We start from the raw sequence: 19,300 nt of genomic DNA, 5'->3' as shown, positions 1-19,300 counted from the left end.
GAACATATTTTTGCACAGTATGAAGCATCTTGGCAGACTTCTCAGGCCAAGTATTGGTGGTTTTAGAGTTATCTTTGGATCTGTCAAAAGTGCTAATAGGCTTTGTTGAGCTTCTTTAAGTTTCTAAATCATATTTGCTTTTTGCTTTTCTGCACTTTTTTATTTAACGATGATTAAGATTGCACTTGAATTCATGACTAATCTAATTTTGCTCTCCCATGTGCTTTTTGTATAAGACCAGCTTTAGCATACAGCAGCCCTTCCAGATCTGTAAGAAGCTATTTGGAAATGAATTAATGAATTACCTATTCCAGCATTTTGGACATTCACCTTTTCTTCCCCCCTCCCCCCTCCTCCCCCCATTTGTTTCTCTAATTCTCTGTTTTAAGAAATGAAAATATCCTCTACACACAAACCTCCTTTTTTGTAGTACATCCCGATCAAGTTACCTGCATTGTGGCATAAGCAGTTTTGTTAATGAAGATCTTAGGAGCACATTCTGCTGTTTATTAGAAAACAGCTTAAATATTTAGTAAATGATAGATTATTCATAACACTGCAGCATGTGCACAGGGCAGTTACATTGGTAGTGAGGAATGGATGATGGTGTTGGCTGATGGGATGATGTGGGGAATGAACTGGCTCTTGTGCAGTTTGCTTAGTTTTATTTCCTGAATTTCAGTTATTTACAGTATTTTTTACATTGGTGCTTTTTAATATTCGGAGCAGCAAAACCATGGAAGGAACCTGTGTTGTCTCTAGGCAGTGTATATGTGACATTTCAGCACTGTTACCTGTTTGTGTCTTGATCTTTCTGTACTTTAATGGCAGATGGCGAATGTTCTTTGCTTACAATATTCTACTGCTGTTAATTTTCTTTATTCTATATAAACCAATGTAAAATTGGGTGTTTGAGTCCTGCCTCTTCACCAGAGGTGGCCATCCAGGAATTTTGTCTTCTTCCTCATTTCCCCAACCCCAAGGAAGTGCTTTCCTGTCTTCCAAAGGGAAACCTGTGCCTGGATGCATGAGGTCAGGAGCTCAGACAACCTCTGTAACTGTTTGTAAATTGCCTTCTAAATACCTTTATGTATTTCCAGTTATCAGCATTGCTCTAACATAGACTGAGCTTACATTTGAATTTGTCATATTAGAATTATCCTCTTAAGAGAGCCGGGTTTATTGTTGCAATGTGGAATGGGGTTTTTTTGGTACTTAATCAGTCAACTTTAAAGTTACCATAGAAGTGACAGAATGTGTTTTTCTCAGAGAATTGTCTTATATATTAAGAAGCTGTATGTGAATCATCAGTTTTATTATGCCAGGACCTAGCTCCCCAAAAAGTTAGGGGAAAGATACTGCAGTTAAAAAGTTCTCTGACGTAAGGTGACATACTGCTTGCTTTTGTTAAGCCACAGAGTGGATGTAACATAATAGGAGGATGAAATCTGGTGGGGTTTTTTTTTTGTGAAGGACTCTTGTTTTTTTAATTTTTGTAAAAAAACTCACTTTGTAAAATGAATCAAAAATTATTCTTTTTCTTCCCAGAGAAATCTGACAGAGTATTTTGTAGCAGTTGATGTCAACAACATGCTGCACCTTTATGCCAGTATGCTGTATGAACGCCGCATCCTCATTTGTTGTAGTAAGCTGAGCACTGTAAGTAAAATGCAGAATAATTTCTTCTATTCACAGTGTTTATGTATAATGACAGTCATATACAAGACATGATCTGATGATCTCCAGGTTTCCCTTTCAGCCTCAGCTATGCAACCTCAACTCAATTCTGTGGTTCTGTGTGATGATTTTATGTAACCTCTGATATCATCTAGTGACCAAATGAAAAATGGTTTTTTGAATGCAGGAATTCTTTGGGTGTTTAGTACATAAATATACAAACATTTATGCTGAAGTGAAGTCCCTTTGTCATAATTCACTTGTCAGGAAAAAAATGGATAAATCATGATACTGTCAACTGGATGTTCCAGTGACCTTCTCTGGATGGACTAAAATACATTGACAATTCACATTTTTGCAGTTTTGTCTGATAAGGCATAGCCTTAATGCTACTTAGGCTCCATCAAGTGTCTGAGAGATGAAAGCTGCTGAATACTCTAGAGTCCTCTCCTCTGAAAATGGCTGGACATCAAAACAAGCACGCAGCTTGATTCAGTTCAAAGTTTTGTGTTATGCATTTCAAGGTTTATCCGTCAATAAGATTGTGATTTACTTTATAAAAGAAAATGTTCGGTTTTCATTCTGTTTGCTCTGTAAATGGCTATTGATTGCTTTCCTTTATGAATAAAGAGCATAAGATGGTTTAACTAATTTTGCTTTCTAGTGCTACTGACTAAGTACTTGAGTGGTCCTTTCTAAAGTACAAGGTTCCATTTCCATTTTGTATGGATTTAACTAGTCTCTTACTGCATGACCATAAGCCACTTTATTTTGAGACTAAAACTGCTTCATGGAATTCTAACTGCTATGGAAGTCTGAAATCATGTACATAAAATCATGTATGGATGGTCTGTTGATACGGGGCAGAGAAATGAAAGAGTAGGACTTCTACTTAATCTCAGAGTAACTATTACAATGTTGCTTTGAAAGGTAAGTGAAGCCAGGAGAGTTAGAATAATCTAAGGGAGCTGTTAATAATTGCTAGCAGTTTACAATCAATCCCACATTTAACTGAAATAATGTAAGTATTATAAAGTTTAATAGCACAGAAAACTTGTAAAATCTTAAATTTTCTATCTACCAGGTGTTCTGTGTCCTCCCTACTAAAATAAGGGAAAATACATCTGCTCCTGGTAATGGAATAAAAGGGAAGTGTTTATTTCAGAAACCTAAAGAATGAAAAGAAGAGTAAATTATCAGAGAGGGGGAAAGAAGACAACGGCCATCCAAAGCATTTCAGAATTGGTGTGGTTGGTTGGTTTAATCTCTCTCTTTGTGACAGAGCCTGGGAAGAAGAATTACTTACCTGTCACTTTGCCTTCCTTAATGAGCCATTTCACAAGTAGGGTTGTGTTTTCTTCCCTATCTTTGTGCTATTTCTCTTCCTTTTGCCTCTGTCCAAGATAAAAGCATGTCGGGTTCTTCGGTAGGGAGGGGTATTCATACTGTGTGTTCTTATCTTACAACTTTATATATAAACTGCTCCAAGATTGGAGTGACAGTGTAAGACAGGTTTGAAGTGTTGGGCCGGAGCCAGCGATTCCTTCCCTGCGCGCTCCGCTCTGCATGTTCCAGCAGTAGGAACAAGCTGCATTATTTTATTTCAAACTGTGCTCAGCGGAAGCCAAGACCTTGTAACTGGAAACGTACCAAGCTGAGAATTCTCAAAGTAAAGTGAGGGTGGGGTGGTGCTGAGGGGGATTGGTTTCTTTGTTTATTGGTTTTTAACTAAAAAGTGGAAGGGAACTATTTGTGGTTAATTCCAGTTAACTTGGAGATAAGCGGCACACTTCATACTTAAGGCTTGAATTTAGTATCAGGTAAGAAAGAAAATGAAATAGTCCTGGATAAGAAAGTCTTTCAGAATAGAATAAATTCTGTGCTATAATACATCATATCAAATTTTAATTTGGAATCTCCTTAATGTAGTTAAATTGAATGAGATGTAGTGGTAACTGAATGAGGTTGTGTTTGTCAGCTGTTTTATAAACCACATGTACTGAACCTGTGGAAGAATTATTGCTCTTTTCTTGCATTTTTTAATGTTTTTCCTACAAAGGGAATCTCAGATAATTTCTCACGATATTAAAGTAATTATTCATGTTAAATTTCTTTGTGTTTCCTGTGATCCACTCAAGAGAAGCCAGATACAAACCAAAATGCCTAAAACCCTTGTGCTTTGCAAAAGAGCACCTGCTGGTGGAAGCATGCTGTTGCAAAAATGAAACGAGCTTTCCTTGTGTCCAGTATTCCCTCTTCCATGTGAATCTGCTCCTGCTGCCTTGCTGCAACAAGATTGCACAGTTCTTGTTCTACAAAAGCCTTACAACTACTGTTGTAAATGTACAAGGTTTTCCTTCCCAAGAGCTCTGTCTTTGTCATTAAAACTTGCCACTTAAGTCTGGACCTTCATACACAGCCTTTACAACAGCCCTGCTTTCATGGCTTAATTGTTGTACAGCTCAGTCTTTAGCTTTCTATTTTGTTTCTAGTTCTAAGTAATGCAGAGATATTATCTTACAAGCACACCAGAGGTGGTATATGTTTACTAGTATATGTTGTACATCTGTAACCGTGTGCTGCACCTGTGCATCAGGAAAGAGAAACGTGCACTGGAAAGAGGCCTGTTGTAGTTCAACATCATTTTATAAGTTTTATATGTGTGCCAAAATCCCATTGATTTAATTTGGTCAAACAAGGCTTTTAGAGTATTAAATATAGAACTACAAAACGTGCATTAGTGAATCAGTGTCTTTCTTGCTTAGCTATCTTTTTACATTCTCTAGCAACAGCTGCAGGAAGCTGAGGCAGTGGAACTAATCTTATTTCCAAATGCTGGATTCCTATAGTTTTGACAGTTGGGCATTTCTCAGGCTGCCTTATTATTAAGTGCCTGGTTTCTGTATGGCGATCACTAATCAGGTGAGGTCTCCAGCAAATACGCTATTTCTTTTTTATGAGCCCTTATCTTGGCAGAGTTGAAGGACAGTGCTGGTGCTTACCCATGGTAGTATGTTATTTGAATTCATGCCAGATAGCAAGGTGGGAGTACATCTCAAAAATAAGTGACAGGTTCTGCTCAGATGTCTGCAGTGTTGAGCATTATGTCTGTTTAATCTTTTCTTGCTGAGTTTTAAAACCAATGGGAGGGGGGCTTGGAAGGGGCCTCCTTGGATTAGCGAGTTCAGTCCTCTACAGCAGCAACCATGTTAGATAATAATGCTAGGAAATAATCCATTTGATCCCGACAGAGCAAGTTTAAAGTAAGAATTAAATTTACAAATGGTATTTTTTTTCCATCTTTTTTTGATTTGGAGAACAGAAACAGCAAACATAAATGATTTAGGAATATAGAGGAAAAACTACAGTGGGAAAGCAAGCCCTTTTTTCTGCTGCATATTTTGGAGCTAGGCTCTGGCTTTCATCTAATCTGTGAGAGGGGAACATCTGCTCCAGTAGGAATAATATAATGCTAACTTGAAATATAATGGGATAGGGATAAATCTTTAGTCTTTCATAAGTCAAAAATACAGAATAAATTCAGGATTTCTTAGCTTCTAACTTTTGTTTTAATTAGTTTCCCAACACATTAAAATTTCCATCCCCTATCGACCATGAAATAATGTTCACCTGCTAATAAAGACCTTTCTTATTAAGAAAGACTGAACAGGTACTTGTTCAGATACTTGCTGTATCTCACCATGGTTCTCATCACACTGCAAAAGAGCTCAGTAATCCTCCCCCCAAAAACCCCGATTCCTTGGTGCATTCTCATTGCTTATCCAGATCTGTATTGTTCAGAGGCTTAAAAATAATACATATAATATGTGCCTGTCTTCCCTCTTCTTGCCTAATGACCTGCATTTTAATCTGAAAACCAGGTTCTGTTACTTACAGAAACTGCACTGGAATTACATAAAGGCTTTGGCATTGAACGTAAGCCAAACTGCGTCCAGGGTTGTAGCTGATTTTCCCTGAAGAGACTGTGTTAGCTCATCTAGACCACTTTTTTACCAGTTTTGGGGTCCTGTGATGGGGTGTATAACTCACTGGTCTGTCTTAATGGAAATCAGTAATAACGAGGATCTTCTGTTGTTTTAAGCTTACACCACATCTAACTGAATTAGGATTAATGTCACAATTTGTCTTTCTGTTGTTTTTCATCTCACACAACTTCAGGCCACCACAGGACCTCAGTCCTTTAGAATTTGTCTTTTTGGTATTTATAAGCAGTGTTCTCCTTCCTTTCTACAGTCCAGACAAGCATTACATGCTTGATTTCATCCTACCTTCAAATAACTGGTAGCCTTTTGCTGAATATTGTTTTCGAAATGTGTCTCACAAGTGAAACACATCGCACTGCTTGGGCTGGGTATCATTTGAGATTAAAAGACACTCTAAACTGCAACACACTGTCAGGGTGGATGTGATTGCCTGTCACCTCTTAGTCTTTTCCTTGTATGTGTCTATTTGTATGAGTGTTCTTATTTATTTATTTATTTTCTCTTTTCCCAAGTGTGTGTATGTTCAATACCCTTTTTGCTTAGTATTTTGACTATAGCTTTTGCTGAGAGATCCTTATTGAGGATTACCACCTTCTCCATTGTAATATCCTTAGTGAGTGTAACAAATATCCTGCTTAGCTTCTTTTCCAAATTATTAATTACAGCTTGAAATAGGATTGAGAGATGTAATTTCCTCCAGTGCTCTGTGAGGATTCTCCCCATGGCTTAACTGGCAGACTTGTGATTGCTATTTGTGATCTTTTTCATTCAGTACCTGCCAGCATCAGAACAGTTCTGAAAGAGTTTTTAACAATGTAACTGAGAAATTCAGTGAATCAACTGATTTGTTGAAGGGCAATTAGATAAAAATCCCTTTTAAACAATAAAACATTAATCTCTGGTTTGGTATAATATGTTCTTAAGAAATATGCCACATTTTTACAGTTTTGTAATAATCTCAATGCAGTTTTATGTTATTAAATGGACACTACCAGGATTGGGAGCGTTTTGCCTTTAGTATTTTTAGTCCCCTTTGTGTTTTCATTTCCATGTTTCTGTTGCTTTAGAGAACACTGGGTGTTCTTTTCAGGTCTTGGTTATTGCATGAATCATGTTCTCAGCTGTTTACAGAGTCAATCCAATGACAGCCACCATAAACCAGTCATGCTTCACCCACTGATACCCCTTTTTCTTTATTAAGAGTACTGTATATTTTCAATAAAGCATGTTGATATGAAAGCAGAATTGATTTTTTTTACTGATTTTCTTCTAACTGTACCTTTCTAAGCTTGTTTTTTGTCTTATTTATGATCCTGTTTTCATATGTGTTTTTCAGTTAACTGCCTGCATTCATGGGTCTGCAGCTATGCTCTACCCGATGTTCTGGCAGCATGTTTACATTCCTGTTCTGCCCCCACATCTATTGGACTACTGTTGGTAAGGCTATATATATGTATATATATATATTATATAGATGTATATATATCACTTAAATTCACAGCAGTTTTCACATTTCTGTATAGTAAGTCTGAAGTCCTCTTATGATGCAACTGTTACTGTAAAAATATATGGCCATATTAAGGAAGCAGCCAACTTAGTAAGTAACAAAATGTATTTTTATGGCAAGATATAATTGTCTATCAGTATGTTGAAATGCTCTAATAGATGTGGTTACTATGGAATGCTGCAACGCAGATACTGTGTAATTAAAACTTACTTTCAGCATATCTGTATTAAATGTTGAAATTTGAATTAAGACTCTTAACAGTAGAGGATACAGTGGAGAAGTGGCCTTGCTTTAGGCTTCTTAGAGCAGTTGCACTTCCAAGCCCTGTTAGGGAAATAATGGAGTTGTTGGCTGGGCATGCAGGGATGGAATTGGTAAGGCCAGAGCTTGACTGGATTTAAACTGAAGGATGTAAAGGGTAACAAGTGTGGAAGTGAAAGGGAAGCACCAGTCAAACACAGACCTGCTGCTGCATGGTCACGTAGGCAAGTGATGAAGGAGGGAAGGAAGTGAGAAGGCTGAGGGACTTGGTTCCTTTGTCTCCATTGGCAAGTCTGCTGCTTCCCCACTAGGTCTCCCCACAGCAGGAACATTGATGTGAGTGTTTTGCTCCTTTTGGGAAGGATTTGGAAACAGAGAAACAGCCTCCCTCTGCCCCCTGGCATCTTAAACAGTCCTCAGAAATAAAAACAAACTTAAACTGTGTTGTTTTAAGTGTGGCTTGGTTGGCTGGTTTTTAATAACAACCTCCAACCAGTGTGGAGGTTGGCTGGTTTTTTAATAGTGATGGTGTTCTATGTGACGTTTTCTCTGCATTTAAGCAGGATTAAGGCAGCAGCCGGGATGAGCAGCATTTTTAAGTCAAGTGCTAGGAACGGAAACATGTAGATTTAAAGGAGGCTTGCTCTTCTGCAGATGATTTAAATGTTAAGTATGTGCCTATGTCGAGGATACAGGGAACGGAATCTAAAAACTGTTATCTCCTGTAGAAATGAACCTTCAATTTACTGGGTGAGCAGGAAGGGCAGGCTCTAGTCATTTGCACTGCCAGCAGGTGCCCTTTCTCTGCATAATGGGCTTCGCATGTGTAATTAACACATGAAGGCTGCTGCTGCCAGCTTTTTCTTCAGGTACATGCTGCTAGGAGTTTTCAGGACAACGATGTGGACCACAAGAGGCCTTTACGCTGGGTTTGAAGATTAGGTATTCATCGACTTTCTGACAAAGACACGTTAAAAGGGACTAAGTCCAGATCCCACAGTTGGGAGCAGAAGTGTGCAAAAAGCAAACACTTGGGTAGTGTACCCAAGGAAATAAAGACACATGTCATTGAGCTCTACTGAATGAATTCTTTCATGGCATAACACCCTGTCCATATAACGAATGAGCCAGCTAGTGTGTGAAAAGTATGATTTAAAAATGCAGAATTATTAGCCAGATTGTAATTGCATGCTCACAAGCACAACTGATTGCCTTAGCCAGCTATGAACTTTAATTGGAGAGGTAGCTACACACACTATAATTGTTTGAATAAGTTAATTTAGCAACAATTTATGTGCCATAAATATATTTCTCAAAATAGAGTCCATCTATTTTGTAACCATGTGAACTTGGAGACGTCATTTTTGCCAGGGAGCACTGAGCAATCAGCTCCGAGCTTTCCTCTTTATGGCAGGATTATTGCAGTGTCTGCCTCTTAAGGGAAATGACCTGAGATTATTTAAAATAGAAGAGTTTAGTTTAATTTTAGTTATCGCCTGGTTATTTCTCTTGCACATGTGACATAAGGTTTTTAAAGAGCTGAAATGGAAACAAAACTTAAAGGGAGAAGTTCAGTTCTTATCAATACAAAATAGCACGTTCATTCAGTTGACTGTGTCCGTTTATTTACTGTGCTGTGTGATGCTTCTGAATCTTCTCCTGCCCTTTTGACAATCACAGAAGGGTGCACAGACTGCATTGCTTGTCATCTTTGAAAGTTTTGAAACAGGTTTATTCCACTTGTGAGTATTTGCTTTTAATTGTTTGAGTTGCACTGGAAACTTTGAATACAAGGGAAACTTCTAAGGTCCCAACTGATCCACTGACAGCTTCACGGTTGTGAAGCTTGAAATTTAATGTAAATCATGGGGAGGAAGAGGGGATGCAACCACCACTGGATCTTTCCAGAGATACAAAAAGGTAGAATAGCTCCCTTTGCAGAGAGTGAACAGGTACAGTAACTAACTCTCCTCCTGCCATTTGGCCAACATCATGTAAGGGAGACATCAGGCTAGGTGAGGAGAGTTCCCTTTAGCTGTCAAGAGGGGTGTGCCAAAAGCCTGTATCTTCAAAATGTTTGTTCTCAATATGCTTTCTCTTTGCACTGAGGAGGCTGAGGTAGTACTAGTGGTGGAGTACCATGGACAAGAATGACTTCAGTCATCTGATCCCTGTCATTGACATTCACTGAGGGCAGGAGTGGATGGGAAGCAAGGGGAAGAGGGCTATCCTTTACTGTTATTTTTTAATTAGGTATCCTTCTTTGGTGTATTTTCAGCCCAGGGAAAGAATTTTGTTGGAGAAGATTCTACCATTAGATCATTAGATTTCACACCTTAAGGCACAATTGCTTGTTCCTTTGGATGCAGAACAACAGAGGAAACATGAAGCACTGCTGGTTGGGTTGGGTTTCTGTTTAGTTGGGTTTTCTGGGGGGTTTGTTGGTTGTTTTGTAAAAGTAAATGCCAGCTGGTGCCCAAAGTACTGGTTAATGAGATACTGCACCAAGCACCACCAGCCAAGCACATATAACTAGTTAAATTTGGCCAGATCTTGTCCATCTATTTTGTTGTTGGAAATTTAAACATTTCTTGATGTGAAAGAAACAGCCTATTAATTTTCCTCACTTTTCCTTCCAGTTTGTTTTTCATGTGGCATAAAAACACTCCCACTGTGTCTGTTTTCTTCCTTTTTGCTCTTGGTGTCTGTGTTTAAAATCAACCTGTAAGAAAAGGCTGTCTTTGCTGATTGGTAGCACAGCTTAATGTGTTCTCTTAAGTCCCAGAGCATTGTCACACAGGTTATTCTGTGAGCTTTTACCAGAAGCAACAGTATATTTTCTAGGGTGATTAAACCAGGCTTTTAAATTAGATGGACTGCTTAGCAGCCAGCATTAATATATTCTGAGAGCCACCTTCTTAAAGCACCCTGGCACAGCTGCTGAACAAATGCTTCTATTGGTGCGGGTTTCCCTTTCTCCAGGAGTTTTTTTAACTCCCTTTCTCCCATTTTCTAAATCTGCATATAGTTCAATATGCTGCTGTCAGTAGGTGGAGGGGGTAACTGGAGGGCGAGTACTCCTGCTGCTCAGGAAACAATGATTCCTTCCTCAGGAGCCTCTCGGTCGGCATTTCTATTTAGCCTGGTACATCTGTGTACTCACTAAAAGCTCTTGTAGTTGCTCTTCTGGTTTCTTAGCTGTATGTTTTCTACATCATTCCAATTTATGCAGTCAAGTTCCTAATTTGCATCAATTACCCAATACGTTTTGGATTGAATTCTGTTGCGTTTCAGAGAGTAATCTTGAAGAGAAATCAGGAGACTACCTTAGAGAGTAAAGTACTACCAGTGTGAGAGAGGGATGGATTAAGTCAATATTTGTATATCAAGACATGAACTTAGTAAATGTGATCAAATCAATTTTCCAGGAATAGTGAAGCAAAATGCTGCAAATCCCTGTGTAGCTGTGAACTATGAACCTTTTTGAGATCCTTGGGTTTTACATTACTTGTTCGGGTGAATTGCAGTATTTTTTAAGGGTGGGTTTTTTCACTTAAGAGGAAATGTCCCTCTATTTCACCTGCTTCTCTTCCAATTAGTAGTTGCCCACCTCTTGGGAGCATAATTAAGAGGTCTCTAGTTAGCCTAAGGAAAGGAATTAAAGAAATTGTAAAAATGCAGCTGTAATAAATGGGCAATATATAGCCATTAAGTCCACAATATCCATATTCATGCTTATGCATTGCTACTTTAATGATTTGATGTTTACCTATATAACTCATTTGATTATAAATAACGCTGATTGCATTGGGAACCTGTGTAGCACAAGAGGAGTAATAACCTTTCTCTTTGTTCCAGAGGACTTGTGCAGGCATTTTGTTCAAGCAGTAAATACACACAGTAGAAATTGATACTTCTTAATTTTGCGCTTCATGGATACTGGCTGCCATCAAACAACTTTGAGTAATTAGTACTTGTGGTTGTAAGAAGCCCCGAGACTGATGAAGTGTCAAGCAGTAGGTAAAGACTGGTCTGAAGGGCAGTCTTTAATCTGTCGTGGGTCCCAGAGGATTAAAGGTTGTGCGGAGTGTTCCTCCCGTTTATACAAGCAATGTGTCTTACTGAAGTTCACTTGAAAGTCTTGGAAATACACATCTCACCTGATAAAATATTAAAAACTGCTTGAGTGTTTCATGTCTCAGGACCTGAATAGCAGTTAGAAAGAGCTGTGATGTTGTGCTCTGAATGGGAAGAGGAGACACACACCATTCCCTTGTATCAAGGGTGGCAGAGTATTTAACCAATGGCATATGATCAACACATGATAAAGAAAAAGGATGATAAAAGCAATTTATGAACCCTGACATAAGCCTTCAGCATTTGCTTTTAGGTGTGTTTCCTTTTCAGTCATCTTGGTGGGTGATGACAAAAGAATATAATCTCTCTGGTAGATCTGATTGGGAATACTTATGCTCTTTACCAGAATTTTGTTTTATTGAGCTTATTTATGATGGTTGCTTAGTTAAACTTTCGGGAGCATAAGGGGCTATCATGGTGAATTGTCCTTAAAAACCTCTTCATAAGCACAAATATTTGCAAAGCTAACACATTGTACTTGAACAAGTTACTGCTTCAAAGTTTCCTTTTTCATATCCTCAGCAAAACCAGAGCGATTTTTCCTATCAGTGGGTATGCTGAAACTTCTCTTTGTAGTTGTATAGTATCTGTTCTGTCTCCTGTCTGTCCAGGTGTATGCACTGTACAGCACATTAAGCACTGGAGGACTGGAGTCCTTGGATGTTTAGTAATATGTGTTTAAAGAAATAACAGATTTCAGAATGCTTTTAGAAGTCCAGTTACTGTAGTTTTATGCAGTCCCTTTAGTAGTTTTATGGGCTGTATTGCCTTTATTTGTAATGTTTGTCACTGGAAAACTGAAAAGATTATTCATTGCATCCAAAACTGATCCATGTACTTTAAACTATGTCTTCCCTGTAACTCCTTAAAATCTTACCGGGGGTGCATGAATTTAAGGGTTTAGGCATTCTTATTGGTCTTTGTTGGTAAACTGGAGGGCTGAAAGGTGGACATCATACAGTTAAATAACTTTTCCAGGTTCAGGTTTTCCTATGCTTGGTGACAGACTCTACTTCTGGGCATGTTAATAAATGGCTGGTTTTCTGGAATACTGCACTGTTGCTGCTTCCTTTCATTACATTAGCCAAGGTTCCACTAGATGAGACATTTGCAGTCTTAAGACTTCCTGCTGAGGTTCAGACTTTGTATTTTTGAGATTGAAGCTGTCGTGTTCATGAAACTACTTAATTAGAAACACATTCATGACCGTGTACACTGGAGGAGTCTTGAGCACACATGGGGAAGTGGAGCATTTGTGCAGCTGGCAGCTGACCTGGTGGTTTATACTTTGAATATAAAATTACTGAGTATTTCCTTGCTCCTGGAATGTGGCCACTGGATGTGGGTGAAAGAGATAGCATTTGTCACAAATGAAACATGCAAAATGACAAATAGAACTACCCGGCAGTGTGCAACGATCCATATGTAGCAAGTCTGTATCATGTTGTATGGAAAAATTTCTAAGAACTTGGATATATGTTCTCATCTGTGAGATTCCTGGGGAAGCAGAGCCTTTGGGATGGCTACTAAGTTAGTTTCTGATGCTCTCTCTGGGCTGTCATAAGGTGCTGTCTTGGGTGAAGCTGGGGCAGGGACATTCTCACTCAGTGCACCGAGTTGTGATGTAAGACATGGCACTGCAGGATTCCACAAGTGAACTTGTGTGGGGCTTTTATGTTAGATTTGTTTAATGTCTTTGAAAAGTGTTTTCATGTGCAATGTTTAACACAGAGGCTGTTTCCATCTCTTGGTACAGCATCCAACAGAGTAGCAGTTTTAGGGGGTTTATTAATAAACATGATAATCATTAATATGCTTGTCAGTAAATATAGTTATAAAAGGTATTTCTCATGCAAACGAGAAGCAGTGATTTTTGCTGGTCTGGTGCCTTTCAGTAGTTTTTTTCAGCAGCGTACTTCTCTTACTGAGCAGTAGGTACCAGTTTCTAAAAGCAATATGGAAGATATTTTAATCCAAGGCAGTACAGTGACATTTCTCTCTCTTTTTTCTTTTTTTTTAAATCTGAAATTGAAAATGAGCTCTTTGAGCTGCTGTATCCAAAGCAAAATGAGGCTATTTTAAAAGTTGTGTCTGTCTGTGTGCTTTCCGTTTAACAGGCAGTATATGCCATATTTGCAATTAGCAGCTTTGGCATCCTCTTTGATGTGTTCTAATAAGCAGTGCAAATATAAGCTTTCCCTGATTAGTTGAGTGGGAGTCCTGTAATAGGCTTAATATTAGAAATACTCTATACACAAAGATACAACTTCCATTCAGTGTTCTTCTCGTGTTACAGAGCCCATGTTGGTGTTTGCTAACATCATGGAAGGAAAAACAGAAAAGATCAATCTTTCTCTTAAATGTTAGTGTGCTGTTTGAGGGCAGTGATATCACACCTGTGCCTGAGGCTACAAATTTGGCCAAAGAGTCTGTTGGTATATTTAAGGTTTGTGCTGTGGAGGATCTCGTGGTATTGGTGTATGTCCCAGGAGCTCTGGAGTTCATCAGAATCTTCAACACTATTTTTTGTATTTTTCTTACATAAATGCAAACATTTTAAGATTTATACTTAAAGATAAATTATTTTAAATGTATCCATATTGAAAGGATTTAAAACCTGTGGTATGGGGCAATATGTGTTTAATGTATTAAATTAACCACTTAACACTATTATAGGATGGGTTTGTCTAAAGAATACTCTTAGAAAAAGTCTGGGTAATTTCATTTTTAATGTTGTATTAACACATTTTGTTTGGTTTTTAAGAAAAGACCCAGCATTACAGATCCTTTACCAGCTCTCCTTAGGTACCTGTCTTAGCTGAGTCGCTTACAAATTGTGATGTCAAGAAAAATGCAAGTCTTAAAATGATGAGAGGATATTGCATAGTATAAAAAGTTGTTCAAACATGGAATAAAATTTTGTTCACACATGGTTTCATTATATAGATATTATTTTAAGCAAAATCTAATCCAGTATCCCAGTATTTTCCTGTAGCTAATTTTATAAGTCAGATGTGTTAATCCAGTGTTATGAGAAAGTAAAGCTGGGTTTCTTTCCTCTTTGCAGTGCCCCAATGCCCTACCTCATTGGAATACATTTAAGTTTGATGGAGGTAAGTCTTTCTCACCATTTCTGAAACTTTTTATGTTTTATGATTTAGAGCCAGCAATTATACATTCATTCATATGCTTGAAAATGAAATAGTCCTGTTAATTTGGGAGTACTGAGAGAACCAAAGTTAAGCACGATAGTGTTAAATCTCAGGGGCGTTTGATACCTGGTACTCTCTGGGCATACTTTGTTTTCAGTTCTGCAGTTGGTGACAAGCTCATGTTGTGTTCCCCTCTCCATCCTGTTGCTTCACTTAAGCAGTTTCCTGCCTTAGTTTGACTCTATTCACAAAGGCAGAGTCGATATTAAACCAAAATGTTGACAGTTACAGTTCTCTTTTAGGCTTTTGCAGACAGATTGTAATTTTTTTAATGTTCAGAAGATCTGAAAAGAAGGAACTTGCTGTTAATGTTAACACAAAGCTGGCAGCAAACCAGCCCTCACAGAAAGCTTCACATATAAACAATTCAGAGTAATTCATGTGACTTTTGAAAAAGTCTAAAAGTGGAAATAGCACATTTGCGTTTGCTTCCAGTACTGGTGAAGCACTTGATGGTTTTCCTCAAAAGTATCTGGAGGACAACATAAGCTATTAATTTAGTTCCCTATGAAAATCAGAGTCCTTATTAATCGTGCCCCTTTACACAGGAAGCCTGAACAACATGTATGCTCTGTGTGGGAAGAGGCATTCCTGCCCACAAAGCCCTGCCTCAGTGTAGGCTCTTAAATTAGCCACACTGTTGAACTGGTGGGAGTTGCAAATGCCCTTGAAACTTAATTGACTTGTGTCCCTGGTTTAGATGCCCGTGTTTGGAAACGTAGGCGTAGTGTTTAGGATACGTAACAACTCACCCAGCCGAGTTTTACATCACATGAAGTAATACATGTTACTAGAATATTTGAACTTATATTCTCCACCAAAATGTGTTATTTCTCTGGAAATATTGATCGAACATATTCATTCACTGGGGTGTATGTATGTCATAATGATCCTCTATGTCTTTGTGTTAAAACTGAGACTACCATGCTGTCACTTCACCGTTTTTCCAGCATTAATGTGAAGTAATTTTAGAAGTTGCTTTTTTTGTGAGGAACTCGCTGGAATGTGCAGGACCTCTTTTTCCTTACTCTATTTTTCCTTACTATCCTGGGTACAGATGACTTTTTATGCCCTTTATATTGCTAAATAAAGTACAGAATTGCAGTACAATGTGGTAATGAATAAGCAATTATTTTAAAAGTCAACATGTACGTTTGTTTGCACATCATATGCTTATGTTAGAGGGATTTCTGATAATTACCCTTCAGTGCTGCATAGACAGCGCCGAAGTAATGTCTAGGAAGGAATAGTCTAGCATATGTTTTTCAAATTTATCAGGAAGCTTTCTGCCCCATGTCTGTGCCAGGTAAGGATTGCATGTGTATTGTAGTATCTATGAAAAAGGAGGAAGAGACATGGTAGAAGATGGGCTCATATCTCAATGCAGATACTTGTCAGCTCTCACAAGTAATTTTGCTCACAAAGAGCTACGTGGTGAGCCTGGCAATGGGTATAGAGAAATAAAATTCATAATTACACCTTGGAGTTACTTTGTGTGATATCCCACTACTGCCTTGCTACATAAACCCATTACCTCTCCCTTTGTCTCCGTCTTTCAGATTGCAGGGCTCTGCAGGCCTCCAAACTCCATCTGTAAAAACTCAGAAAAAGGAGTTGTTCTTGGAGAAGCCAATTTTTATCCATTTTAGTAACTTGTGAAAAAATCTGTTTAGTACTAAATCCAGTATGGCTTTTGAATAGCCCGAGATTCTGGAACACAGACACACATTGGCAAAGTACCGCGATTCAAAGTGCCTTCTGAAATAAATGAAATAAATAAAACAAACTGTCTTCTCTCCTCCCTCTGCTCTTATGGATAGATTGAATAATTCCAGATAGAAATGAATCTTCCAACTAGCCCTGCTTTTTCCCTTGAAAGATAAAAACACAGAGGCTCTTGGATCTGCTGTATGATTTCTCTGTGCCTTGGGCAAAGGAAAGGTGATGGGTCAGATGTACTAGTCCATTTCTCATTTACCTCTTTGCCTGTTTTGGATGCTGAAAGCTTACTTTACTCTCTTTGTCTTTTTCTTCATATATATGCATCAAATTGTGTGCTTTATTTATTAGAATAACAATTTAGTAGCAACAGCAATTTTTTCTTCATGATCCAGCAGCTGTGTATTTTCTAAAACACAATGTACTAATTTTTCCATATCAAAGTAATTTTTTAAGGCACAACTGAAATTACTGCCAGTCTTGAGTATTAATTTTTCTTTAAATTCTGAAATCTCAGCAAATACATCTCTAAAAGTGTTTTGTTAATCCACATGTTCTAGTTTCGGGAGAAGGGATTAATTCCCCAGCCCTCTTGAAGTTCAGACAGGTGGACTCTTTATCTGCTGGAGGGCCCCACGGGGGCGATTGCAGTTATATATAGGCTGAGGGCTCTGCTCCAGCAGCTCCGATTGCAGAATTTGTCATTGTTGCATAAATGTTAGTGGAAGCCTAAGCTTGTGTGGAGCAAGCTGTGGGGAGGGTGGATTTGGGATGAAGGAAGAAATAGTTTTCTGGCTTTGGTGGTGTTTCTGTGGGGTTTTGCTCTCTCTACTTTGGAACAGGTCCTCTGGAAGAAATACAGCAGCAATGTTACTGGTTTTAAACTAAGTACACACTATCCTGCACCTCAAAAGGTTCTTCCAAACCATTTTGTATCTTAAAGTTAGTTTGCAGTTTCCCATGTTACACACGATCTCTGTACAAGGAGCAGTTATTTTAATGGGAAATGACAAATTTTTCTTATGATTAAAATATCAAGCATATCCATTGACTGTTAAATCTAATTTGCTGTGACTGAAATGTTCTCCAGTGAGATAAGATAATCTCCTGTTATAGGTCAGAGGGCTCCAACTGATTTATGAGGGAAAAACTTGGTAGAAAATATAGAGCTGTGTTTTGTGCTCTTATTTTTCAGCTTTTCTATCATCACCTAGTTAGTCATTCTTTATAAGATTTCCATTTAGCAATCCATAAAGTGACTTCAAAGAAGGCTAAAAGTTTATAAGCTGTTGGATAAGCAAGGCTGAAGCTATCACATGAATAATGGAACATGCTTACGGAACTAATTGAATTCATATTAGATGAAGATAAGTACTTAGTACTGATAAATAATGAGATAGGAAAATGAAACTCTATCAAATGAACGTGTCCCTTTCTACCTGCATGCTCTGTGCTGGTTTAGTGTTCGAACTATTACATTGACCTGCATGCTATGAGTGGTGTCAAACTTCGCTGGCAGCCTTTTACATTTTGTCATAGTAAACGATTGTTTCAGCAACTGTTTCTGTAGGAAGGTTATTAGTGTGATGGCGCTGATGGAAGAGGAATGCCCTTGACCTAGTAGACTACCTATTGGAATCTAGGCACATGTGGGTTTGATTAACTGTTGCAGATAGTTCTGCTCAGCTGTCAGACACTGAGCTGCTGGCACTGTGCTCTTCTGTGCCAGGCTTCCAGTCATTCCAGTAACAATAATGCCCACTCTTTCCATGTAGCACAAAACCAACTGCCAGAGTTAAAGTTCATGATCAGAAAAGTACTTTTTATGCCTTTTTTTGTTTTTTAATTTTTTCATTCCTGTCATTTGAGGGCTTTTTCTGGGACTTCAGGATTTTAATTCTTGCAAGATTATCCAGGATGAATTTGTGTGTGAAACTTCACATTGCGTTTGTCAGACTGTTTGCCTGATATTTATTCCTAAGCATAAAGGACAGTTGTGGATATCATAAAGCCTATAGGAGCAGATTTTTGTTTCATTTCAACCTGCTATGAGTAAATATGTTAGGAGAAGGTTCAGTAGAATTCATGCTGTGTTTAATATAATAAGACAGGGCAGCTAATCCAGTAATGTCGATAGTCTCTTCCTTAGGCAGATGAGCAGAAAGCTGTGTGCTCCCTCCAGTGAACCCACACATGTTCTGAAAGCACTCTTGGGCATATTTACCTGGTTTTGTTCAGGTTGGCAGGAGGATGCGCTGTTTGTGATCCAGCCTGATAATACACCAGTTACCCTGAGCAGAGTGTGAGATAATGAACTGAGAAACGGGTTTCATCAGCTGGGGTTAGTCCTGACAGTGCCCTGTGGTTTCCCCATGCTGCAGAAGACACCCTGAGAATTCATTGACCACTGGCATCTTCCAGTGGTAGTGTTAATTGTTAATTATATCTTTTGGTTGGGGTGAGGAGTAGTAACAACCTTTTTCCATCCATTTATACTTAGTTAATCACTGCCTTTTCTAGCTATACCTTAAGAAGTGTAGCTTTTTCACAGGGTTTAAATGAAGGGGTTGTATATATGCATATGCAGGTCTTAATGTAATTTAGTCACAAATATTATAAATATAGCTGTACATGGTTTCAGAAGTATTGATAGAGTGCATTTAAAATATGATGGAATTGTCTTTTATCCAATTATTGGGAAAATGAAAATAATACCTGTGTTTCAGTAAGAGATTATGTGTGCAGGGAATTTTGAGGGGTAAGATTTAGGACAAATAACATGG

At 38.3% G+C, this 19,300-nt stretch overlaps 1 protein-coding gene across 6 annotated transcripts in view; it reads left to right on the top strand.

Annotated features, from left to right (window-relative positions):
- Positions 1-19,300, top strand: part of DENND1A (DENN domain containing 1A) — a 189,070-nt gene that overhangs the window by 88,658 nt on the left and 81,112 nt on the right. For all 6 annotated transcript variants that reach the window (XM_034067586.1, XM_034067583.1, XM_034067585.1 and 3 more), the window contains 3 exons: positions 1,549-1,659; positions 7,018-7,118; positions 14,654-14,699. In XM_034067586.1, the coding sequence (XP_033923477.1) occupies positions 1,549-1,659; positions 7,018-7,118; positions 14,654-14,699 (258 nt within the window). The remainder of the gene's footprint in view (positions 1-1,548; positions 1,660-7,017; positions 7,119-14,653; positions 14,700-19,300) is intronic.

The sequence above is a fragment of the Melopsittacus undulatus genome, chromosome 11 (assembly GCF_012275295.1).
Source record: "Melopsittacus undulatus isolate bMelUnd1 chromosome 11, bMelUnd1.mat.Z, whole genome shotgun sequence".
Classification (NCBI taxonomy): domain Eukaryota; kingdom Metazoa; phylum Chordata; class Aves; order Psittaciformes; family Psittaculidae; genus Melopsittacus; species Melopsittacus undulatus.
Note: the sequence above shows the minus strand (reverse complement) of the source record. Positions and strands in the feature narration are given on the sequence as shown.